We start from the raw sequence: 25,782 nt of genomic DNA, 5'->3' as shown, positions 1-25,782 counted from the left end.
GATGTTATCTAGCTGTTTTCTTTCTAGAAGTGTTCTGTTCCCTCATGAACTCATTTACTCTTCAAGTTTACTGAACTTCCCACCTCCCCGTGCAGAACAGAAAAGCTGTTGTTTTATAGGCAGTTCAAAGCCTTTGTACCTCCAGTCAAACAGAATGTCTTGTAAATATGAGCATCAAATCCCCCTTCTTGTGTATCCATATGTGTGCCATGTGTGTAGGCTACAGTACAGAACACCAACCTACTGCTCCAACGTATCGACCCACTATAGACTCTACGTCTGGCCATGCTGCCTGTCTGTAATGGCACTGGAACCCCAGGACTGTACCACGCTGAGAGAGAAGAATGCAGAATGACATAGCTTCAAGTCAAACCCAGGTGAAGTAAATCCAGCCACAGACCTTTATAAACATTGCAGAACAGAGAGATGAGGGTTTAATATTACAATGACAACACCTACACTGCAATCAAATACTGATCACAGAATGATACTGTACTTCAGCTTCTTGAACAATACGGTACGTCATTGTGTGCAGATGTCCTCTTGAGTTTGATGTTTTATTTAGGAAAATGTAGAAATGACTCAAGGAAATGCGATGTTCTAGGTTTACTTATATTTGTCTTAAAATTGCTTGTGTATAAAGACAATTCAGTTTAAATTATATTGTGTCCTTGAACACTGCTCCCCTAAAAACAAGATAAATATATAGAATCAGAGGACATTTTGGAAAGCAAAAGTTGTAAGGCTTTGTTTCAGTGGGGTGACTGATTTGTAATCAGTTGGTTTTCAGACAGATCAACCCCAGGTCATGAGAAAGGGGTTAAGGGTTAGAGTTCTCAATGTAATAAAGGTACTGGTGATAAGGCTGCTATGGCCAGGTGTAGTAGGAGGGTGGTGGTGGTGTAGTTTGGAACAGGGTTGAGGTTTGTCATTAAAAGTGTTAAATTATGTTTATTTTTGATGGTTGGGAGGTGGGGTATTTTGCCAATATCTCCCTCCATCCCCCCATGTGCAAGCAGGATCCCCTGCCTGTTCCTAATTTATTGTCTTGTCGCTTACATTGTTTGTGTTCAAATCACCCTATTAGAAAATCGGCTCTATTGAAAACGTCCCTCTTACACACACACACACGCACACACACACACAAAGTGCAGTAGGCCTACTGTAAATTATTACACATTTATTATATGTTATAGCCTATCTATAATCGTGTCTATATTTTCTATAATCTATTCTTTATAATTATTGTTATTATTGTAGAAGACAAACTCAATCCCATCTAAGCCTAGCCTGCCTCCACCTCCCCCTTCGAGTCCCAAATTTGAATGCAACAGGCAATTCCAGATGGTCTGTTGGCGTTGGCCGTTGGAGGGGGGAGAGCGACTCTCTCGTGGAGAAAAATACTATTTTAAAATAAAGTAGATTAGAGCTCGAAAGAAGTAGATCCCCTTGGGTATCGATATACAGTCCACGTCACGTCAGAGAGGGGGAAAGAGGAGGTGTGTAAAGGAAAAGGGGTAAAGGGAGAGACATTTGGCTCGCTGTAGCTAACTTTTTACAGACGTGACTAGCTCGCCAACTGACAAACAGATTGTTAATACAATGCCATGGAATTTATGAATAAACATGATCAACCAAGAGCTCAAGTTCACGCAAGCTCATCCGTTGAGAGTGTAAATAACGCCCGACCGATTTAATTTTGGACACAGTTTTCGAAGAAGACGAGAACGTGGCTGATTCCTTTTGAATAGCCGACTTTTGTTGTAAAAACAGTGAAGTGGGACTTTTTTTGTGCTCACTGTATGTGCATAGGAACCTGTTTTTCCACTGCCGCTTCGATGTTCTGTTGTTTTCCGTTGTGTTCATGCCTGACAATTCTCACGGAAACAGACCCACATAACCGTTCGCAGTCGGTAAGTGTTACTTTGTACAGCATAAATAAATTATTGTAAATTACAGCCCATTATTCTTCCACCGCAGACAATTCAATGTATTAACTTTAGGCTCCTTCAAACAGCAGGAGGAAGATCCAATGTAACAGAATCCTACTGTGAAATGTAAGTGTAGTTCCTGTAGAAGAGCTCCTTCTGTTACATTGGATATTTTCCCTGCTGTTTGAAGAAGTCTGCTGTGGGATGCGTATAAACTTGTTTTAGTGACTATACACCCTTCTTAATAAGGTAACAACATGATTTTAATAATTCATTCCATAGAGTAAGTATAGGCCAAACATGCATTTTTGTTTTATTCATTCAGTAATTTATCATATCCTTTTGATGTCACTCTCCAGTAAATTTATGTCTGGGCTCTGTCTCAAGATAATTTCAGTAGAACCTGTTGGGCTATCAGACAGAAGATAACAATGTAAACAACTTGGGCAGTTAGCCTTTGTATGGAGAAAAGCCTGAAATTGATTGCTTGTTATCTTAACCAACTGTTATCATGATCAGATGCGCATTCCTGATCTTATTGACCAGAAAAGCATTGTTATGTATTTTCTCCTTGTTAGCTATAGTTACACCTTGCTTTTTTCGGGGGTGTCCCTCCGTGGCAGAGGAGTCACACAGCATCTCTAGTTACACCCCCCTCAATGCTCTCTCCCACATCCCCCAGCTAGCCCCCCCCACCTCCAAAAAAAAGCCAGTGGACTAGCTAGGGCCAGATGGCTTTGCCTCAACCACTCTGGGAAAATGCAGAGATGGGGCCCTTCCCAGCTCTGGAGAGAGAAAGAGAGAGAGGCAGATCAAAGAGAGGAGGAAAGAGCAGACGGTAAATGTTGGGGTGTGTTACTTAACTCCTAGTCCTTGAAGGCCTGTAGTGTTCTGTGGATGAGCTGTTTTTCCACTCTTACCTTTTAATTAGCGCTGAAGCACTCATCACTCTGGGTCCCCCAACCAGCAGCCTTGGGCTTGACCTCAGGAGGGGCCCGTCTCAGCCTCAGCCACCAGGGATGTCCTAATTCTGTCTGGCTAGAAAGAAGACCAAGATGTTCTGAACTACTTTCATTTCCTGATTGTCTACTTTCACTCACCACCACTGATTTGAGAGTACATAGGTGAGATGTATAGCGACTGGAAATCCATCCATGCTTTTCTCCAATAGCCATTTTCACACTGGCATTTTTATCCCAGGGTGAACAGGTTGACAATATTTTCAACCTGCATGGCGTTAGCCCTGCTTAAGGACCAGGGTTGAAACAGGGTCAGATTGGAAAGGAGAGGTAAGAGGAGAGACAAACTTGTCTGGCCTTATTGTAGCCCTGACTCAGTGAAAGCTATGTTATTCATGATAGTCACTGGTCAGTCAGGCCTTATTGTGGAAACTCTTCTACTGGTGGTGTCCATATGAAGTAAAAAAGTCCTCTACTCTACTGTCTTTACTGACTGTCCACTCCACACCCCCATTATAGACCATCAGCTGTGGTAGCAGAGGTCAACCCTGCCGAGGCTCGTTTGTTCCGGCCAACAACATGAACCGTCAGAGAGTTGAAAGGTCTCAACGTTAGCTTAGCGTCTCTTCATCTGTAGGAGGATTGAGGAGGGGTGGGGAGAGGTCGTGTTTAAATAAGACTGCTGTTGCAAAGCCTGGGAAAGTGGTATACCATCAGGGAGGGGGTTGGAGAGTGCAGCATCCGAGGCACACTCCCTGTCCCATTGATCTGTAACGCTGTTGGATATCCTGGCTCTTTTTACATGGTTGGCAGTTTTTTTATATATATTTTGTACTTTTACCCCTTTTTCGCCAGAATATCCAATTGGTAGTTACAGTCTTGTCTTATCGCTGCAACTCCCCTACGGATGCGGGAGAGGCGAAGGTTGAGAGTCATGCGTCCTCAGAAACACGACCCTGCCAAGCCGCACTGCTTTTTGGCACAATGCACGCTTAACCCGGAAGTCAGCCACACCAATGTGTCGGAGGAAACACCGTCCAGCTGGCGACCAAAGTCGGCTTGTTAAACCCTCCCCTAACCATGACAACGCTGGGCCAATTGTGCGCCGGCTCATGGGTCTCCTGGTCACGGCCGGCTGTGACACAGCCTGGGATAGAACCCGGGTCTGTAGTGACGTCTCAAGCACCGCGATGCAGTGCCTTAGACCACTGCTTCACTCGGGAGGACCTGCCGAGTTGGCAGTTTTGAGTTAATGTAGAACTGAAAGTTTGTTGAAGTTGAACTTTCCATGGTCTGACAAGCCTGTTTGTTCTCAGCATCTGGCTATTTCAGGGCTGGGATTGATAGATCCTCTAACTTTTTGTTTCTTATCATGTACAGGGACCTCTCTTCATAGACGTTCTGGGTCTGGATATCCCAGTGTTTTGTCCCCTGTAATGTTATTGCCGTATCTATATCCGCATTGTAAAATTGGTTACGGTAAAACTGGAAGTAATGACTGCACAGAGCAGACGTCCTTGAATATGCAGACAAGGGCAGTCTCTCACATGATAATGTTTATCACCAGATGCATTTAATTGATTATAATGCCAAGTAACATTCTAAACCGTGTCTCAAGAATCCCAACACTCTCTACTCCTCAATCCGTCTCACTGTCTAGTTTCTTTTGTGTCCCAGACCTTCAAGTAGCTAGGTCACTGGACAAGAGCTCAGAAAAACAAGGCTAGCTCTGTTTGAAAGCGCAGGCCTTCATAGTACAGTAATATCCTGTCACAGTGCAATGACTTGATCCATGTCTCCATCCTCTGAACCCTTGACTAAAACCCAGATTAGCATTCCTACTCTGGCTGGCCACACGTCTCTGTCTCCTGCTGTTCTACCTCAGTACCTCAGAAGTGTCTGGGATTACCCTTAATTCCTGGTTTAACCCCTCCGCTCGCTCCTTTCACTTTAACCCATTGCAATTCAGAGAGGGGACACAGTAGTACTGTAATGTGGATTTCAGCTACTTTATCGGCTTGAGTTCTGATAGAGAAAAGCTTCAGTGATACAGTATTTAAGCTAGCAGTCGAGGCTGCAGTGTTCTTGTACGTTATCACACTCTATATGAAGTGTTGATTCCCAGTCACAGTAGGGGAGAGTGGGGTATTTTAAGCATTTTTTTACATTCAGCATCAATGGAAATATATAGTCATCAATATAGTAATCAATGGAAATATAGTGTTCTGGTCACACTTTATTTGGAGAGTCCGGGTTGTCTATCTGTAGATGGTCATACTATCAACAAACTCTCTGTTGATAAGCAACTGCTTGCTAAGGTTATGGTTAGGGTTAGGTTTAGAATAAGGCTAGGGTAAGGGTTAAGTTTAGGGTCAGGTTAGGGCTAGGTTTAGGGTTAGTAGATAGTTGAAATGTTACTGATAGTCTGTAGAGTATCTACAGATGGACTATCCAAATAAAGTGTTACCAGTATTCTTTCTAACAAAGATATCTACATATATTTCAGGATGTTGTGTATCCCTGGAAATAATCACAATTCATGTAAACTGGCTTCCCTGTGGCACAGTTGGTAGAGCATGGTGTTTGCAACGCCAGGGTTGTGGGTTCGATTCCCACGGGGGGCCAGTAGAAGAAAAAAAAGGGGAAAAAATGCATGTAATGAAATGTATGCATTCACTACTGTAAGTCGCTCTGGATAAGAGCGTCTGCTAAATGACTAAAATGTAAACCGAACAGTTTTGAAAACATAGCTTGTCTCTTGGCACAACTCACTCCGGGAATGGGGTAAGTTAAGCCACCTACACATTTCTTTACTGAATGAAATATTACCGCTACCCTTTTTAAAACCCTGTCTATCTTTATTTCCCAAACACAATTCAACAAAATCACAATTGCTTTTTTGTCTTTTAATAATTTTAAGCATCTTTTAACACAGGCTTAACACCTAACAAACACTTAGTGCTTTTTTAAAACACTTTTAACATAGGCCCAGGCCTTGTTGTTACCTCATATTCCAGCGATAATGCCTTGCATTATGCCTGGGAAGAAAACACTTCAATTTTCTCAACTTGCCATTAGCTCAACCATTGGCTCAACTTACCCCAAGGCAACCATTTTGACTATATTAGCCCCCACAGCTACAATGATGCCTTTTCATGCTAGGTTAAGGACCTCATATTGAAGCTTATCGAGACACCAACAGATGTATAGAACAATCTTTAAATGATTTACTTTGGTTTAGATACAAGCATCATGAAACCTCTATAAACCTCTATAAATTCATTCATTTTTTTTCTTCCTTCGAAGAGTCCATGAAATGATGACCTCTTCCTAAAAATTTGGTCAAATTATGAATGTCCTAATCAAAAATAATTTTAGCAGCAGCATAGTCGTCTAATACAACAGTCTTCAAATACTGAATGAGTTACAGTCCTGATTTTTGTCATATCCCATGGTTGTGAGGCATTGCTCTACAAGCCAAGGCAATTTTTTATTTTACCTTCATTTAACTAGGCAAGTCAGTTAAGAACAAATTCTTATTTTCAATGACGGCCTAGGAACAGTGCCTTGTTCAGGGGCAGAACGACAGATTTTTACCTTATCAGCTCATTGATTCGATCTTGCAACCTTCCGGTTACTAGTCCAATGCTCTAACCACTAGGCCACCTGCCTCCCCAGTCAAGGCAAGCCAAAGCCTGGTTTAGGCAATATACTGCCCTGGAGTAGCCTATACTCTACTGTACTGGACTGTGTTGGTCCTGCACTGGCAGAGGGTATTTCTACACTGACCACACTAGGATCTCCCACAAATGAGCCTCTACAGTTAAGAAAGCCTGGAAATAGAGGCTATGTTGAACCCTGTTGGCAGGAGGAGATGCTTGTTGTGGGTTAGGCTGGGAGATGGACAGAGTCTTGTCCTGTAGTGTTAGCCTAGGAGGGGCGGTGGAGAAGTATTTGGGTTTGGAAGAGACCTGTTGTCTCATTAACAGAGCCGACTACCTAAAAGAGGGGTAGCACTGGTTTTTGGAGTCTTGGAGTTCCACTCACACCCATTCATAGACTCAAAGTATTGGGTGATGTTGTTTTCTTTTGGCTAAGAGGATGCCAGAGAAACTTTGTAGTGTACACGAAGGAGGGGTTATGGGAGATATTTTAGGACGGGAGAGACCATAAGGAGGTACAATTATACCCTGGCACCAGACAAACAGACGTTGGGTGGAATAGAAGAGCAGTTCTGCGCTGCTGTAAGTGGCAGAGACCAGAGATACAGAGACGCTTTGTGGGATAGTGAACACTTCAAGGCCCATCACTCCAACTCCACGATACAGTAGATAAAGTCTAGCTGGTACCGCAAGTAATATGCACACTGAGTGTACCAAACATAAGGAACTCCTGCTCTTTTCATGAGATAGACTGTCCAGGTGAATCAAGGTGAAAGCTATGATCCTTATTGATGTTGCCTATCAAATCCACTTCAATCAGTGTAGATGAAGGGGAGGAAACAGGTTAAAGAAGGATTTTTAAGCCTTGAGACAATTGAGATATGGATTGTGTATGAGTGCCATTCAGAGGGTGAATGGGCAAGACAAAATATTTAAGGGCCTTTGAGCGGGGTATGGTTGTATGTGCCAGGCACATTGGTTTGAGTGTGTCAAGAACTGCAACGCTGCTGGGTTTTTCATGCTCAATATTTTCCCATGTGAATCAAGAATGGTCCACCACCCAAAGGACATCCAGCCAATTTGACACAACTGTGGGAGGTATTGGAGTCAACATGGGCCAGCATCCCTGTGGAACACTTTCGACTCCATGTAGAGTCCATGCCCCAACAAATTGAGGCTGTTCTGAGGGCAGAAGGAGTTGCAACTCAGTATCATTTTGATTAAGCTCTCAACTCAGATACATTTATACAAGGGCCATTCAACTGTTACTTACAGATAGTAGCAGGCTAACATTTACAGTGCCGTTAGATTTGAACATTACCTCAGCAGAATGTTGTGGACTTGTCCAGACACTTCACAGCTAAAGAGATATATGCAATATTTGAGATGAGCTATTACAGTTTAACATTCAAACCTGGGCCTCCCCTGCATCGCAGTGCTAGCTGTCCCACTGGAGATTCTGGGTTTGAGTCCAGGCTCTGTCACAGCTGGCTGCGACCTGGAGACCCATGGGGCGACACACAATTGGCCCAGCGTCGTCTGGGTTAAGGGAGGGTTTGGCCAGTAGGGATGCTCTTGTCCCATCGTGCACTAGCGACTCCTGTGTCGGGCCGGGCGCAGTGCACGCTGACACGGTCGCCAGGTGTACGGTGTTTCCTCCGACGCATTGGTACGGCTGGCTTCCGGGTTAAGTGGGCATTGTGTCAAGAAGCAGTGCGGCTTGGTTAGGTTGTGTTTCGGAGGACCAACGGCTCTCGACCTTTGCCTCTCCCCCGAGTCCGTACGGGAGTAGCAGCGATGAGACAAGACTGTAACTACCATGAAAAAGGGCTGAAAAAATGTTTTTGTAAAAACATTCAAACCTGACTGACCTCAACATTTAGGTGAATATTTTCCACTTGCTGTTGCTAGGCATCCACTCAATGGTTTTTGTGTTCATAGTGACTCCCTCGTTCTCCACCTAATCTGGCTCTCTATATCATTATGTCTGAAATCCTTTCTAGTCTCGTAGCTGTGTAAACTGTGTGACGTGTAGACCTAATTCTTATGTTGGACGTTTGCTCTCACAAAGACCCCACATCACCCTTTTACTTTAATGATAAGTACATTTACTATCCAAATAATCAGATATTGTTATTATAGCCTATTTCACTTGTAGGCTATTTAACAACTGATTGGAATTATAATGGAGATGGGGGGAATATCTGGCTCTGCTCTACATTCACATTGCCAGTCTGTGGAAAAAGGCTTCCCAGTTTGTATAAACATGGAATTCTTGATGCGCATGGGTGGGGATAATTAGAATATGTGGATTGGAGTTTGTATATTTGCGTGAGTGTGTGGGTGTGTGACGTGTGGGTCTGTTGATGCATATTTTGTGTGTGCGTGCGTGCGTGCGTGCGCCTGCGCCTTGAATCTGCAAGTCTGTCTGGGTGTTAGTGAGAGTTGTGTTGGAACGTGCGTGGAAGTAGGGGTGTGTCTACTTGTGTGTCCGCGTGTATCATACACACGTGACTCTGCCTCTCGAAAAGGCCTCTCATTGTTTCTCTGTTACTCCTCTTACTGTACGCTTTCCCCCTTTTTTATCAGGAGCTCTCTAAAATCACAGTTGAAAGGCCTTCATTGTCTGGGCTTTTCTCAAAGGCAAGCGTGGAGTGGACGGGCTTGATGGAAAATAGGAACTCTCTCTGAGACTGTTAAACTATTTGAATATTTAAAGGGCTATACAGTATGTCAGACTGTGTTAGACCATGTGTTAAACAGTGGGTTTCCTGGAAACTCATTCAGACGTAGTATAAAAGATGTTTACACCATCGGAGACAGTTTTCACAGGTACTGGCTTGTCTGGAAGTGAAGAAATGTATATGTTACATAGGAGTTGAAAAGTAGATACTTTCTAATTGATGTAGTTCTGTTCTTTATTCATGTTCTGTACTAGGTCATGTTTTATGTGTTTGTGTGGACCCCAGGAAGAGTAGCTGCTGCTTTCGTGACAGCTAATGAGGATCCTAATAAAATACCTAATGGTTTGGGGGGTTGGATAGTGATGTATGATCTTTTATCATGACTTTACAGAGGTTTGTTATTTTGGAACATCTGCACATGTTTGAAAGGTCAGTGTGTATGGTCTTAGAGTGCATGTCAGTGTTAGGCCTTGTTGTAAACTTACTGCCCCTCAAATGACTTTCTATACATTCTCACTCTGTAATTACTACTTTCTGAAGGGTTTACAGCCTACATTCTCTCGCTCTCTCGTGCTCTCGCTCTCTCTCTCTTTGGAGAGCACTATAGGGTCCAGAAAACAGTGGGGACATTCATGGGGAGAGCTCTCTGCTCTCGGCCAAGCCTGGCTGAATGAAGGCTGGGGGCATGTAGGAAGGGGTGCCACGGTGCCAAAATCACTGCAAGGCCCCCCTCTGCCTCATTTACTCTTGAGGAACAAAGTGTTGTTTGAGAGGCACTGGTCAGAGATTTAGGGAGAAGAGAGACAGAGACAGTCTGAGAGAGAGAACGATGGCGAGCTCTGGCTTTATCACCAACTTCAGGGGGAAAAAAGTCAATGCGAGGATGTGAAAGGAGGTGTTTAGGACTAGTAGGTCATTCATTCCATTCTCGTTTCATGTTCAGATGAATCATTTCCTTCCTTAGTCAGCGTGGATGAGTAAAGGTTATCATAGATCTGTGCTTTACCGTAGGGGTCAACTAATGATACATTTTTTTGGGGGTGAAAATTCACTTAATAACTTGTAACTTTGGTATTTATGTTCCTCCTCAATACAACATAGTATCCATTCTTTGCCTTATAAGAGATTAAAGCGAAGCTGTCTGTGGTTGTCTCCCAGTAGACCACTGTCAAACACTGTCAGATCTCATGTGGAGTGCATCTCATTTTCTCCTTGTTTTGGAGATGGGATGATGAACGAGTCTTGTCCCTCCATTTCCTGTCAAATGAGCTCCCAAATGGAACAGCCTGATTTGAAAAGTGGGATTTTCATGTTTTCATTCTTTGCTCAAAACAGCTGTTCCACTTGTCAGGACTGCCTCTAGCATTCCTCAAAAACGACAAGATCAATTTAGCCACGACGAGGTCTGTTTTATGCGGCAATTTGACTTTATAAGAACAAAATGGAAGAGGTCTTGGTGCATCATGGATCAACATGTCTTTCATTAGTGGATTTGATTTGATTATAAATAATTAGTGACCAGGTTTCAACATGAAAGTAAAGGTTCGGACAGGTCAGTGAGAGGGGTCATTCAAACTCAGGAGGATTTGTTTGTCTACCCAGTGAGCGTATTTGACCACATTAAAGAAAAGGGGGGGACTTTGTTTGTACACACGTTGTGTTCAAGTTGCGAGCCAGAGAGCATTCTCTCATTGTTTCTGCCACTAGGCTGTGAATGTTGATATCAAAGCGTGTCTCAGACATTAGAGCATGAGTGAGTGCATCTGGATCCATGGATGAAAGGCCCATATAAACACAATCATTATCATCAGTTCCGAGATCATTTTGAACACGTGGAGTGTTTTTATTTCAATTGTTTAGAGAACCGACAAATGCAGCTGAACCCATGGTCGACGTGTTGTAATAGCCACGGCATTCAAAACACTATCACAGAACTACTATGTGAGTGTGTTATGCTGTGATCCTATTGGAGCTATACCCTATAACCTATTGGATCTACGTTTCTAAACATCTTCTATCTGCTGGCCGTGGCTAACAACTACTGCTCTCCCTCTCCCACAGACTATCCACACTTGTATGTCCATCCACAGGTCTTTACCCACTCAGACACAACCTACGCTGCTGCTAAAGTGATTATTGATTACATTTATTTCTCCATTACGCTGCTGCCCATTGATTATTGATTGCCAATAACATTATTTATCCTGTTACTGGTCACAATTACTCCTGTATATACAGTATTACCATTAGTATATTATAGAGGGAAAAAGGTGCTATGTAGAACCTAAAAGGGTTCTTCGGGCTATCCCTGTAGTAGAACCCTTTGAAGAACCCATTTTGGTTCCAGTTAGAACTCGTTCCACAGAGAGTTATACGTCGAACCCAAAAGAGTTATCTTATGGGGACAGCCGAAGAACCCGTTTGGAACCCTTTTTTCTTAGTGTATCATAAGTTTTTATATATTCCTGCTACTAGTCACTTTTCAGCCCTGTTTACATGTATATCCTACTACCGGTTAGGGCTGGGCGATTTATCAAATGAATGAATTAATATTTTAGAGGAGTATTCCAAATGCCTTTATGGTAAGAAATTAGTTTTATATATATATATATATATATATATATATATATATATATATATATAGAGCGTTTATGTCCGCTTGTTCTCATGTCTATTTGGGCTCGTCTCCTTCGCCCCTTCTGCTGTGACTGCACCTTCCCATTTACACACACACACACACACACACACACACACATCAAGCCCCTCCTCCTACCATAAACAAAGATGAGAGATCACTTCTTCCTCTCTGACAAGCGGTCATATGGACACTGAAAGACATTATTTTACTGTAACAGAGGAGAAGATACCCTTTCTAACGATACCCTTTTTATGTCTCAACTTCTCAAATCACACGCAGAGCAGACTTCTAAAACAGGACTATCAATGAACATTGATTCTGGAAAATGAATGCTCAGTTTGTCACCTAGCGCTAGCAGCATTTTAGCCAAAGACTGCTATGCTAGCTTTCTAGTCTGTGTTTTATACATGTGCAATAAGCATAAAACACAATTATCTAAGTAATTGTCAACTCGTTCTCCTTCTGAAAAATAAGGTAGTCCACTTGATTTCAGCATCTGAAAAAGGTGGAAAGGCATGCTGTTCAAACAGTTGGAGACACACAGAAGGGTGAAATATAAAGATTGTAATATAAAAATTAGCTGGCTACTCACTAGCAGGGGGCTTGTGTTTGAGGGATTGTTTATGAGACCTGTTATTTCTCTATAGTGACTGCGACCAGAAGTTAGTCAGTATTAATGGATGTGCATTGTGCGTGGGTCTGGTTACATTTGTAACAAAAAGGACATTTCATAGACGGATTTGAAAGCCAGATCAGGGATTATTGGTTGTGGCCTAGGTATAATTCCACAAGCCCTGAATTCATGAGATTATTGCTGACTGTTTGAAATATAGTGAATTTGACCTTTAATTGTACAACAACATTTATTTAGAGAAAACAATTTCAAAAATCTAGATACTGTATACATCGGGAATCGCCCGTAAGTTAGAAAAAAATTGAGGTAAGACTAAAATAAGTGCGCTTCAGTCAAAACATTGTACATTTAAAAGTCTTGACAGTGGATATCTTTGGCCCTACTATCAGTCACTTTGTATGTATAAACCCTCCTCAACCACTCCAGTAACCCTACACATTGAATAAGGTACTGGCACTGACCAGTATGTACAACCACTCCAGTAACCCTACACATTGAATAAGGTACTGGCACTGACCTGTACATACAACCACTCTAGTAACCCTACACATTGAATAAGGTACTGACCTGTACATACAACCACTCCAGTAACCCTACACATTGAATAAGGTACTGGCACTGACCTGTACATACAACCACTCTAGTAACCCTACACATTGAATAAGGTACTGACCTGTATATACAACCACTCCAGTAACCCTACACATTGAATAAGGTACTGGTACTGACCTGTACATACAACCACTCCAGTAACCCTACACATTGAATAAGGTACTGACCTGTACATACAACCACTCCAGTAACCCTACGCATTGAATAAGGTACTGGTACAGACCTGTATATACAACCACTCCAGTAACCCTACACATTGAATAAGGTACTGGTACAGACCTGTATATACAACCACTCCAGTAACCCTGTACATTGAATAAGGTACTGACCTGTATATACAACCACTCCAGTAACCCTACACATTGAATAAGGTACTGGTACTGACCTGTACATACAACCACTCCAGTAACCCTACACATTGAATAAGGTACTGGCACTGACCTGTACATACAACCACTCTAGTAACCCTACACATTGAATAAGGTACTGACCTGTACATACAACCACTCCAGTAACCCTGCACATTGAATAAGGTACTGGTACTGACCTGTACATACAACCACTCTAGTAACCCTACACATTGAATAAGGTACTGACCTGTACATACAACCACTCCAGTAACCCTACACATTGAATAAGGTACTGGCACTAACCTGTACATACAACCACTCCAGTAACCCTACACATTGAATAAGGTACTGGTACTGACCTGTACATACAACCACTCCAGTAACCCTACACATTGAATAAGGTACTGGCACTGACCTGTACATACAACCACTCCAGTAACCCTACACATTGAATAAGGTACTGGCACTGACCTGTACATACAACCACTCTAGTAACCCTACACATTGAATAAGGTACTGGCACTGACCTGTACATACAACCACTCTAGTAACCCTACACATTGAATAAGGTACTGACCTGTATATACAACCACTCCAGTAACCCTACACATTGAATAAGGTACTGGTACTGACCTGTACATACAACCACTCCAGTAACCCTACACATTGAATAAGGTACTGACCTGTACATACAACCACTCCAGTAACCCTACGCATTGAATAAGGTACTGGTACAGACCTGTATATACAACCACTCCAGTAACCCTACACATTGAATAAGGTACTGACCTGTATATACAACCACTCCAGTAACCCTGCACATTGAATAAGGTACTGGTACTGACCTGTACATACAACCACTCCAGTAACCCTGCACAATGAATAAGGTACTGGTACTGACCTGTACATATAACCACTCCAGTAACCCTACACATTGAATAAGGTACTGGCACTGACCTGTACATACAACCACTCCAGTAACCCTGCACATTGAATAAGGTACTGGTACTGACCTGTACATATAACCACTCCAGTAACCCTACACATTGAATAAGGTACTGGTACTGACCTGTACATACAACCACTCCAGTAACCCTACACAGTGAATAAGGTACTGGTACTGACCTGTACATACAACCACTCCAGTAACCCTACACATTGAATAAGGTACTGGTACTGACCTGTACATATAACCACTCCAGTAACCCTACACATTGAATAAGGTACTGGTACTGACCTGTACATACAACCACTCCAGTAACCCTACACATTGAATAAGGTACTGGTACTGACCTGTACATACAACCACTCCAGTAACCCTACACATTGAATAAGGTACTGACCTGTACATACAACCACTCCAGTAACCCTACACATTGAATAAGGTACTGGTACAGACCTGTATATACAACCACTCCAGTAACCCTACACATTGAATAAGGTACTGGTACAGACCTGTATATACAACCACTCTAGTAACCCTACACATTGAATAAGGTACTGACCTGTATATACAACCACTCCAGTAACCCTACACATTGAATAAGGTACTGGTACAGACCTGTACATACAACCACTCCAGTAACCCTGCATATTGAATAAGGTACTGGTACTGACCTGTACATACAACCACTCCAGTAACCCTACACATTGAATAAGGTACTGGTACAGACCTGTATATACAACCACTCCAGTAACCCTACACATTGAATAAGGTACTGGTACTGACCTGTATATACTTGCATTCTCGTGTTTCTTTAACTCACATCGTAGTTCTTGTGTGGTTTTTATTTTAATTGTAATGTTTTATTCTATTTTCTATAATTATCTTCTATATTATTATCATCACTGCATTGTTGGGAAAGAGCTCTCAAGGTAATCATTTCACTGTACTGTTTTACGGCGAATAAACTTTGAAACTTGAAACTAGATTTAACTAGTCAGATAAGCAGTGTTGGTGTTGACGCTCCAGCCTCCAAATCCAACTCTGCTCTTCCTGCTCTGCTTCCTGCCCTCAGGGAAGGGTCACCTCCAAAACAGTCCTGCCACTGATCTCCACTTCCTCTTCTGGGCCACAGCTTCCTGCCAATGAGAGAGCAGAGGGGGAAGTGGGGTTAGGGGTCAGAGGTTTGAGGTTAAAGTTTCCGGCCTTGTGGATGGAGGGTCAGGAAACCCAATAACCTAGTCTGGAAAACATATGCATTTATCTATGTTATTTGTTCTTATGGTTTACTTTAGGGGGCAGCCATGGTCAGGACAATATTCCAACCATGTTAACAAGTATGCATGAATCCATGCATGTTTCTATACAGTAACCACAGTTGGTACAAGATGGACGCCATGAAGTGTGTTGCTCCCATCGTGTCCAGACTGTTCTCCAGTCTTTGGGCAGGACCCGGTGGGCACGGTTTTTGGCATTAGTGGTCATGGAGGATTACGTTTATAGCTGCAGCTGTAAAGGGGGGTAGCTGTAGACCCACGGGCATCATGCCCAGTCAGGGGGAGACCATGGCACATGGCACAGTCACACATACCCCCCCTGTGCCAACCTGTGCCTCCAAACAGCTGGCCTCTAATGTTGAATTCTCAGCTGTTCCCCTGCCTTAAAGCCAGAGCACCTTGGAATCCCCGACCTTTCTCACACCCCAGCAACCCCCTCAGTGGGTAATTAAACACACCCAATTAGCTATGTGTGGAACCCGGGCATGGTCTTGTCTGTCTCTCAGCTGTTGTGGCTTGAGCTAACCCCGTCCCACCCTCCGTCCCTCCCTCCGTCCCTCCCTCCCTGGTGTTTGTCAGACAACATTCTAAAGTAATTTGTTCCAAGGTTATTTCATACCAACATGCTCAGTCATCTATAAGTGTGACTGTGAGGCTTACCGCTAAAACATTTGCTTTTTGTTTATCTCTGTGTACTCATACAGCACTAGCAGCAAGTCAGTTAAGAACAAATTCTTATTTACAATGACGGCCTAACCCGGCCAACCCCTAACGATGCTGAGCCAATTGTGCGCTGCCCTATGGGACTCCAAATCACGGCCGTTTGTGATACAGCCTGGAATCGAACCAGGGTCTATAGTGAGGTCTCTAGCACTGAGATGCAGTGCTAGAGATCAGCAGAGTAGATGAGTTGTAACTAGAATAGGTGGCATCTTATGCGACTGAATGCAATGTAAATAATAGATTTTTTGTTTTTATTTTAAGTACAAAATATACAAGTGATGCTAGATCTTATGTTTTACAAGTAGATGTTTAAAGTTTAAAGTTGTCATGACAATGCCGAGAAATGTTATATTCTAATGAGGTCATTCAATATGTATCGAAGAGAGTATTTCTCAACTTCTACTTCTGCGCCTTGGCCCCCAAGAGCTCCAAGACTAGACATGGAGCCACGTCACTTCCTCCTTATTTTGTGAGAATGGGTGACAATATCAGCAGTCCGGACAGTTACCAGCTAGACCCCATCTACTCCCTTCAACCACCCACATGCTCAATGGCAAACACACACACGAACACACACAGGTACACACACACGTACACACACACACCGCCTCCTTTCCCTTGGTTGCCTCCATCTCTATGTTGTCTGCCCCTCTCTCCCAGCATGCTTTGCTGTGTGTGCCTGTAGAGGTCACGGCTGGGGTCTCGGAGCCTTTGTGCCGCCCCATAATGGCTCCATTATCCCTGAGAGGCAAGGACTCCAGGCATCTCACACTGGCCACCATTGTGACTCACACAGGGACAATTTGGGGACAGACACACGGACGTGGGAAAGAGTTGGTGTGTGTGTGAATACGAACGTGTGAGGGAATTTGTGTGTGTGAGTGTGTGTATGGTCGGATGCACAAGTCGTTTGTCTTGATGGATTACCCACAACAATCACTTTTTGTGACCAGTTATCTCAGTCTCCCCTTGCGTTTAAAACCGTCTCCTACTGTACTCCTTGTTTTGGTCCAGCTGAGAACAGCTTTCCACATGTTTGATTTGAGTTGAGTGGAGTCTAGTGATTAGAGCGTTGGGCCAGTAACCAAAAGGTTGCAAGTTTGAATCCACGACCCGACTAGGTGAAACATCTGTCAATCTGCCCTTGAGCAAGGCACTTAACCCTAATTGCTCCAGGGTCGCTGTCAATAATGGCTGGTCCCTGGCCGTGACCCCACTCTCTGAGGGTGTTTTGACCTTTTTGGACTATAATCAGATATGGAGATGAAAATCTTTCATAGTTTGCAAAAGTTCTATCTTTTGACTTGTGCACAGTCAGTGGATGTTTGTTTCGGCTTTATATTTGACATTGTAATAGTGCCATTTCATGGTATAGCATTTAAACCTGGACTAGGGCAGGTTTAAGGTAATGCCATGAAATCTATACATATTGCCATAACTGAACATGATGAAGAGAAGTCCATAAAAGCCTCAAGGTGAAATGCCCTCATGCTTCCAAATATGGGCGATACTGCACAGCACATTATTTGCTGAACATATTCTCTGTATCATATTTCTGTCTCACTCTAAAGCATTCATAATACTGTCCACGCCCTTTCAGGAGTGCCGCAGACCAGTGGGACTGTGGAACTCTCAGCTGGCCAGATCATTTGTCTTTTCTTTTCCTCTGGCCTTTAGAAAACAAGTGAGACAGAACAGATAGGACTATCTGGCACAGACAGAGGGGCAGACACGTGAATGCAGCAAGAACTCTCCCTCCAGCTCTGGAAAAAGAGAAGGGACAAGAGAGCTGGGACCTCATTCTTTCCATGTCAAGTCATGGCCAGGTCATAATGTATAGCCATGTGTCTCAGAGACAGAGGGAGATGGGAGGAGGGGTTTAAAAGTAGAAGGAACATTTGGGAGAATGGAGGGAGGGAGATGGTGACACAGAAGACAGATGAGGGGAAAGAGGGGGGAGACTGAGAAGAGAGAGAGCAGATGAGGAGAGCAGGCAGCCAGCTGCGTGACTGTTTTTTGTCCTGAGCCTGAGAACGTGAGTTTGCTGTAATCGGATCGGAACTGGGGTGAGATCATAAAGAAGGCCAGGCAGCAGCCCCAGAGAGAGCGGCCCACCCTGAGCCATGAGACCCTACACCTCCTCCCCAATCCCCCGCAACAGGCAGATTGAGAGGGGGGTTGGGGCTGCCTGATTAACCCCTCACTAGCACCACTCGATGTCCGTCGCCCCACCTTTAATGAATTAATTTACTTTCACCTAGACATTTTTACTACATAGCCTAGTTTAAATGTGTGACACTGTCACCTCAAGCCCAATTTAGGAGAGTTGGAGATAAACAATGAAAACAACGTCAACCCCATTAAACTTGAGTGGGTATTTGGTGCTGATATGATATCAGTGCTGAATATGCTCACAGAAAAGGAGTCAAGTGAATGCTAAATTGGATGGTAAGTAGATGCCAAACTGGAGTGGACACTGGACATCTGCTGCTATGTAGATTAGAATTGTCATAATTACATGCGGTAGATCAGACAAACACACAGCAATGCCGGCACTCTGCAAAAAGCTATTCTATAAGATGTGCCGATAGTCAGTACTGATGTATTTATGTTGGTACTTTTGGTATTTTTTCCCCCAGCAAGGTACTACAGGAAGTCCCTGGAGTATTTGGCTGTTCATGTTTATGTGATTCAACCAGACCGTAGTCATGGCAACGGGGTGTATGTGTGGTGGTATACAGTACTGTGTGTTATCATGGGAGGCTTGCAGAGTGTCTGGCAGGCCCCAAATGCATAGTCACCAGGGAGAAGTCACAGTTGGCCGGCAGATTTCACACTTCTCCTGAAGCCTCGAAGAACGGCGGTCTGAAGCAGGGGTGGTGGGGGTGAGGAGGAGGGGGGGGGATTCTGGAGTGCTCCACGTGCAACATGTTAAACTTTTGAGTCATTCAGCATGAATGGACTCCCGCTGCAACTAACCACTATATAATCCCTGTGTTGTGGGTAAGGTCATCTAAGGCAGTGTTTGTAGGTTTACAAAGTTACGTTGAGAGGTCTGCTCTGTTCTCTTTGCCGATTCTCTTTCTCTAGTCCTAACAGAGAGTCCTAACAATAAAGTAACGATCACTTTAACGCATTGTGATGCTCTGTGATGATCTACACTACGTGACCAAAAGTATGTGGACACCTGCTTGGTGAACATCTCATTCCAATACCATTTGTATGGAGTTGGTCCCCCCTTTGCTGCTATAACAGCCTCCACTAGATGTGGAACACTGCTGCAGGGCCTTGCTTCCATTCAGCCACAAGAGCATTAGTGAGGTTGGGCACTGATGTTGGCCGATTAGGCCTAGCTCACAGCCGGCGTTCCAATTCATCCCAAAGGTGTTCTTCCGCACTGATCTTGACAAACCATATCTGTGTGGACATCACCTTGGAATCATCTCGAATATCATTGTATGCTGTAGCGTTAAGATTTCCCTTCACTGGAACTAAGGGGCCTAGCCCGAACCATGAAAAACAATCCCAGACTATTATTCCTCCTCCACCAAACTTTACAGTTGGCATTATGCATTGGGACAGGTAGCGATCTCCTGGCATCCACCAAACCCAGATTCGTCCGTCAGATTGCAAGATGGTGAAGCGTGATTCATCACTCCAGAGAACGCATTGCTATGCTCCAGAGTCCAATGGCGGCGAGCTTTACACCACTCCATCCGACGCATGGTGATCTTAGGCTTATGTGCGGCTGCTTGGCCATGGAAACCCATTTCATGAAGCTCCCGACAAACAGTTATTGTGCTGACGTTGCTTCCAGAAGCAGTTTGGAACTCGGTAGTGAGTGTTGCAACCGAGGACAGACGATTTCTACGCACTACGCGCTTCAGCACTTGGCGGTCCTTTTCTGTAAGCTTGTGTGGCCTACCACTTCACAGCTGAGCTGTTGTTGCTCCTAGATGTTTCCACTTCACAATAACAGCACTTACAGTTGACCAGGGCAGCTCTATCAGGGCAGAAATCTGACTGACTTGTTGGAAAGGTGGCATCCTATGACGGTGCCACGTTGAAAGTCACTGAGCTCTTCAGTAAGGACATTCTACTGCCAATGTTTGTCTATGGAGATTGTGTGGCTGTGTGCTTGATTTTATACACCTGTCAGCAACGGGTGTGTCTGAAATAGCCAAATCCACTAATTTGAAGGGGTGCCCACATACTTTTGTATATGTAGTGTATGATTTAATCCGAATTTTCTCTTTCATTTTACAGGCACACAAGCTGTTCTGATGGACTCCAGATAACAGCACCACTCCTCATCCTCCAGTCCCAACCTTTAACCCCCACCTCCTCCTCCTTGTCTCCTTGGTGGTCTGGTTGGTCTGTTGGAGCCCCAGGATGACAGACCCTAATGGGTCTGTGGGAGAGGGCTCGGCCGAGGTGGATACCTGCAGCCTGGAGATCGAGAGGCAGTATGAGGTCATCCCTGCCGTCATCTGCTCCATGTGCTGCCTGTTCGGCATCATCTACTGCTTCTTCGGTAAGGTCACCACGGGGTCAAGGCATACCTCCAATAACGTCACGTCAACGAGTACACTTAAACTTCAGTAACAAGGGCTGCATCCCACATGGCACACTATTCCCTATGTATTGCACAACTTTTGACCAAGGACTCTGATCGAAAGTAGTGCACTGTGTAGGGAATAGGGTGCCATATGGGACAGAACCAAAATGACAGAGCATGGGAATGTGTATTCAGACGTATCATATGTCTGTTAATGTGTTACATAGAAAATGTCCCTAGGTTACCTTATGTCATGATATGGGCTACATGATACAGGGAACATGTACTTTCTATCCAGATATACTGTATCATGTGTCTATTGTTCTGTATGCTTCGGTAAAGTCTTTAATACAGTCCCGCACTGACGTTATTGCTGATCATGCATCACCTCCACATGTCATCATTCCTCAAGGCAAAAGCCCCATTTTGTCTTTCAGAGTGTTACGTAACTGATTAGAGAGAAATGAGAGACATCTGGTCATTTGGTACCTAATGATAGCATTTCCCAGACTAATGTGATGGTGTAGTGTGTGTTAATCACACTGAGAAATCCCTCACACCCAGATGAGAACCATTACCCAGAGAGAGAGAGGGCTCCACCCTCAGCCAAGCAGCCGCCACAATCTATGGGTGGGCGTCGTTTCTCTCACCAAATCCCCCATCACCACCCCAATTAGCCTCAGCACCACCACCTCTCTTATTAGTTTTAATTGTAGGGCCATTTATACGGAATTACATTGCTTACAGTTGATATTCTGTCATTTATACAGTTGGATAGTAGTTGCTGTGTCCTAGCCTCAGCAATTTAACTTTAACTTAATGCCCTCATTTATCACCTGCATATTTCCTTACCGTTAGTTAGATTCCTCAAGCTGTTTAATCTTCCCCATTGAAGTGAATTAAAACCTTTAACTGCAGTGGGCTAAATCAGGGCCACACAGAGTGTTTCTTGGTAGTCTTAAACAAATCTACTTTGAAACAAAAGTATACACATGGTTATGGGGTGGCAGGTAGCCTAGTGATTAGAGCGTTGAGCCAGTAACCGAAAGGTTGCTGGCTCGAATCCTCGAGCTGATAAGGTAAAAATCTGTTGTTCTGCCCCTGAACAAGACAGTTAACCCACTGTTCCCCAGTAGGCCTTCATTGTAAATAAGAATTTGTTCTTAATTGACTTGCCTAGTAAAACAAATGGGCTTAAAAAAAGAAGAAACCTGAACCATGTCAGATATAGAGCTGAAGTGTATTCAATTTTAAGTTTGCATCCCAATATTACACTTTATATACATCACCGAAGACTGAAATATAAAAAGAATGTTTGACATAGAAGCACCGGTTTTTCAGATTTTCAAAATGTTTTTTTTTTACATAATGTTTATTAATTATGAAAGGGCTACATAAGTATTATTTTATTTTCTTCCCCCTCTATTTACCTCTCTACCCTTCTCTCTCCCTCACCATTCTCTCTCCACTCTCCTTTCCTCTCACAGGCTACCGCTGCTTCAAAGCGGTCATGTTCCTGTCGGGCCTGATGTTTGGCTCGGTCATCATCTTTCTGCTGTGCCACAAGGAGCGGGTGCTGGACACCCAGCTGAGTGTGGAGGCCTCGGCGGGTATCGGCCTCGGCATCGGCCTGCTGTGTGGCCTGGTCACCATGCTGGTGCGCTCCGTGGGTCTCTTCATGACAGGCCTCCTTCTGGGCCTGCTGCTTGCCCTCGCCGCCCTTCTGGTCACCCACCAGTTCTACACCCCCACCACCGTCTGGGTGCCCCTGGGGGCACTGCTGGGCACGGGCATGCTGTTCGCCGTGCTCACCCTGCAGTGGCAGAAGCTCTTCACCGTATTGTCTACGTCCGTGTTCGGGGCAGCCATCATGACGGTGTGCGCCGACTACTTTGTGGAGATGCTGGCGCTTGCCAGCCACGTGTACGAGTGCCTGAGGCTTTCGCCGCCACCGCCACTCTGCTGGTACAGCTGGGTGATCCTGGGTATCTGGCCGACACTCAGCTTTATGGGGGTTCTGGTGCAGTGGAAGCTGACGGCTGAAGGCTTCTCACACACTGAGGGTAAGCATCATAGAATTCCATATAGAAGCTGATTTATAGGATCTCAGTGGAAAGAATGAGAGGTAGAGTATGATGCATCTGTATATCTCAATATGGAGTATGGGTTCTATTATGTTCTATTAACTGCTACAAGGGTTTCATGGTTTTAGAGAACATTCTTATGACATTTAAACAAAACAGGGTTTATATTACATTTTGGGTGATTTAAGAATTTCTAATGTGCTCTGCTGAATGACTAAGAAATGACTCAGTGAGTTAACACGTCCCTCTCTTTCTCCCTCTCTCGCTCTCTCTCATATCTCTCTCTACCTCCCTTTCCCTCTCTCTTTCTCCTCTCAGTCATCATCAGCAGGAGGCAGAAACGGGTCCAGTTGATGCGGATCAGGCAGAAAGATGCCAAGAAGCGGCAGCAGAGCGGTGGGCAAGAGGGCACTTACCGTCGCAAGTCTACCCCCGTCAAACGCTACACAGGAGACCTGCTGGCACCGGTCAGTCACACATACACACACAGAATATGTATGTTTTACTATCCTTGTGGGGACCTAAAATGTATTTCCATTCAAAATCCTATTTTCCCTAAACTTAATTAACCTTAACCTTAACTTCAACCCTAAGCCTAAACATTATCCTTAACCCCTCACCCTTATTCTAAACCTTATTCTAACCCTAATTCTAACCCTAACTCCTAAGCCTAAAATAGCCTTTGTCTTCGTGGGGACCTGGGAAATGTCCCCACGAGGGAGAATGTTCCTTGATTTACTATGCTTGTGGGATAGTAAAAAACACACACACATACATACATACACACACACACACACACACACACACTCTATTGTATTTTAATTCCAATGTGTAGAACCCATTCCTAGGTTGATTCTGATTATGTTCCCTCTCTCCTCTCTTCTCCCCCTCTCTCCTCTCTTCTCCCCCTCTCTCCTGTATTCCTTCTCTCAGAGTTACCTGCAGAGTCTGAGGGACAGACAGATGGGCACAGGCCATTCCCTCAGCAGCCTGGGCACTGCCAACCACACCATGATTGACTTTGACTACGAGACTGGCTCCACCGTGCCCCTCACCGCCACTACACCAGTCATCAGGGTGTGACGCACCGAGGGACAAGCAGGAGACCAACCACTTGTTTCTTGTCCCTCCTCCACTGTCCTCCTCCCCTACAGACTGCTATTTTAGGGCCTCAGCTCTTATTTAGGCAATGTTCGAGTCTATTGAATAGTGAATCTACCTTTCGTTGAGCTGGAATAGGGCCTTGAATGCTGTCCAAGTGAAGATCAATGCACCAATAGTTCCTAGCACAACTCCAGGGTAACTCTCAGCCTGTCATTGTTGGACGTTTGGAATGGCCGACTTGAGAGTGATGGAATGGTTCCTCTGTCTGTGAGCTGTTCCCTGAGAGCTGTTGGGAGGGACGTTTGGCCTCCTGTTTGATGTGTGCTGTAACCACTCTGTGTCAATAGACTGTGCCTGTGTGGCCTCTCCCTGTGTTGTCTGCTCTGAGCGTGGGAGGTCCATGTGAAAAGTCGGAAGGCCACTGAAGAGGGAGAGAGAGAGATAGAGAGAGAGCAGAAATAATCTCATCTGACTTCTTAGGTCATATACTTTTTTTGGTGCCATTATGATTGATTGATTGATTGATTATATATGGGAAAAATCACTTGACTGATGAAAACAGACTATTTTTGCTCTTCAGGAACCAATAATAGGGATGGAAATGGCTATGAATAGCATGAGAGCTACCTCCTCGAGTAATATCAACTTTTACAATTGGAGTTATTTGTGCTTTAATGACTTGAAATGAACCAGTGGCATGTAACCTATGGTCACCTGACTTCCTCAAAGAATAGGAGAGCAGCTGTTGTTGAGGATGCACTGTGACTGGACAAAGAAGAGGACAAGTCAAGACACATTTCTCTGATCTGTGTTTGTTGTCTGTGCGAGTGTGTGTGCGTTTGTAATGTTATGGTGTGTGTTGATGTTTACTTGTCCCTTTTTGTAAGTAACTGCCTGTATAGTTGAGTGTAGAAGATTCAGGTCCTGAGAGATACACGGCAGCCATTTTGTGCCTAAATACATTGAAGATTATTACATGGGCAACTGTTACAAGTGAAATTTAAGTTTCTTTTCATAAGAATTACAGTGCCTTTTTTAGAGGTAGCAATACTGCAATACTATATATACAATGTTTCAAACCACACTTGTTATGTCATTTATTTTGGAGCAGTAGCTTGTTTCATGACAACTTATGTGAAGTTTTACCTGTGCAGTACCCGTATTCAGTAATTTATATGATTAATAACGTCGAAGGACTATGCTATGGTAAAATTAGATTACACATTTGCCAAATTCTAGGTTACTAAAGAATTGTGTTTTTTTGAAAATGGTAATTTACTGTTTTAGAATTTTAGAGGGATAGTACTCTGACTCAGTACTCTTAACTATTCTGAATCTGTACAGAATTGTCAATAGGAAATGTAAAAGATAAACCATTAAATTAGTTTAAAAACAAAAGCTGTTTGAGTCATTCCTCTGGGGATAATAAATGGCTCTATATATTTTCCTCATGGTCACCTAGCAACATCCGCTGCCAAATTCACCCTTAGAATCAGAAACAGAGGGTCTCAAAGGCAACAACGGGGGGTTCCTGCTCCCTGGTGGTTTAAGCAGTGGTGTTGCTGTGGCAGCGCCAAAACTTTATCAGCCCTCAAGTATCATGCATGAAAGCTGCCCCCCTTT

The 25,782-nt window shown here is 43.9% G+C and overlaps 1 protein-coding gene across 1 annotated transcript; it reads left to right on the top strand.

Moving 5' to 3' along the window:
• The first annotated feature begins 1,332 nt into the window (after window positions 1-1,332).
• On the top strand, window positions 1,333-25,557 carry LOC115207958 (transmembrane protein 198). The gene is made up of 5 exons (XM_029775605.1): window positions 1,333-1,913; window positions 20,680-20,947; window positions 22,459-23,034; window positions 23,374-23,522; window positions 23,989-25,557. The coding sequence occupies exons 2-5, from the start codon at window positions 20,806-20,808 to the stop codon at window positions 24,136-24,138; spliced, it is 1,017 nt and encodes a 338-aa protein (XP_029631465.1). The 5' UTR covers window positions 1,333-1,913; window positions 20,680-20,805; the 3' UTR covers window positions 24,139-25,557.
• The last annotated feature ends 225 nt before the right edge of the window (window positions 25,558-25,782 follow it).

The sequence above is a fragment of the Salmo trutta genome, chromosome 14 (assembly GCF_901001165.1).
Source record: "Salmo trutta chromosome 14, fSalTru1.1, whole genome shotgun sequence".
Taxonomy (NCBI): domain Eukaryota; kingdom Metazoa; phylum Chordata; class Actinopteri; order Salmoniformes; family Salmonidae; genus Salmo; species Salmo trutta.
Note: the sequence above shows the minus strand (reverse complement) of the source record. Positions and strands in the feature narration are given on the sequence as shown.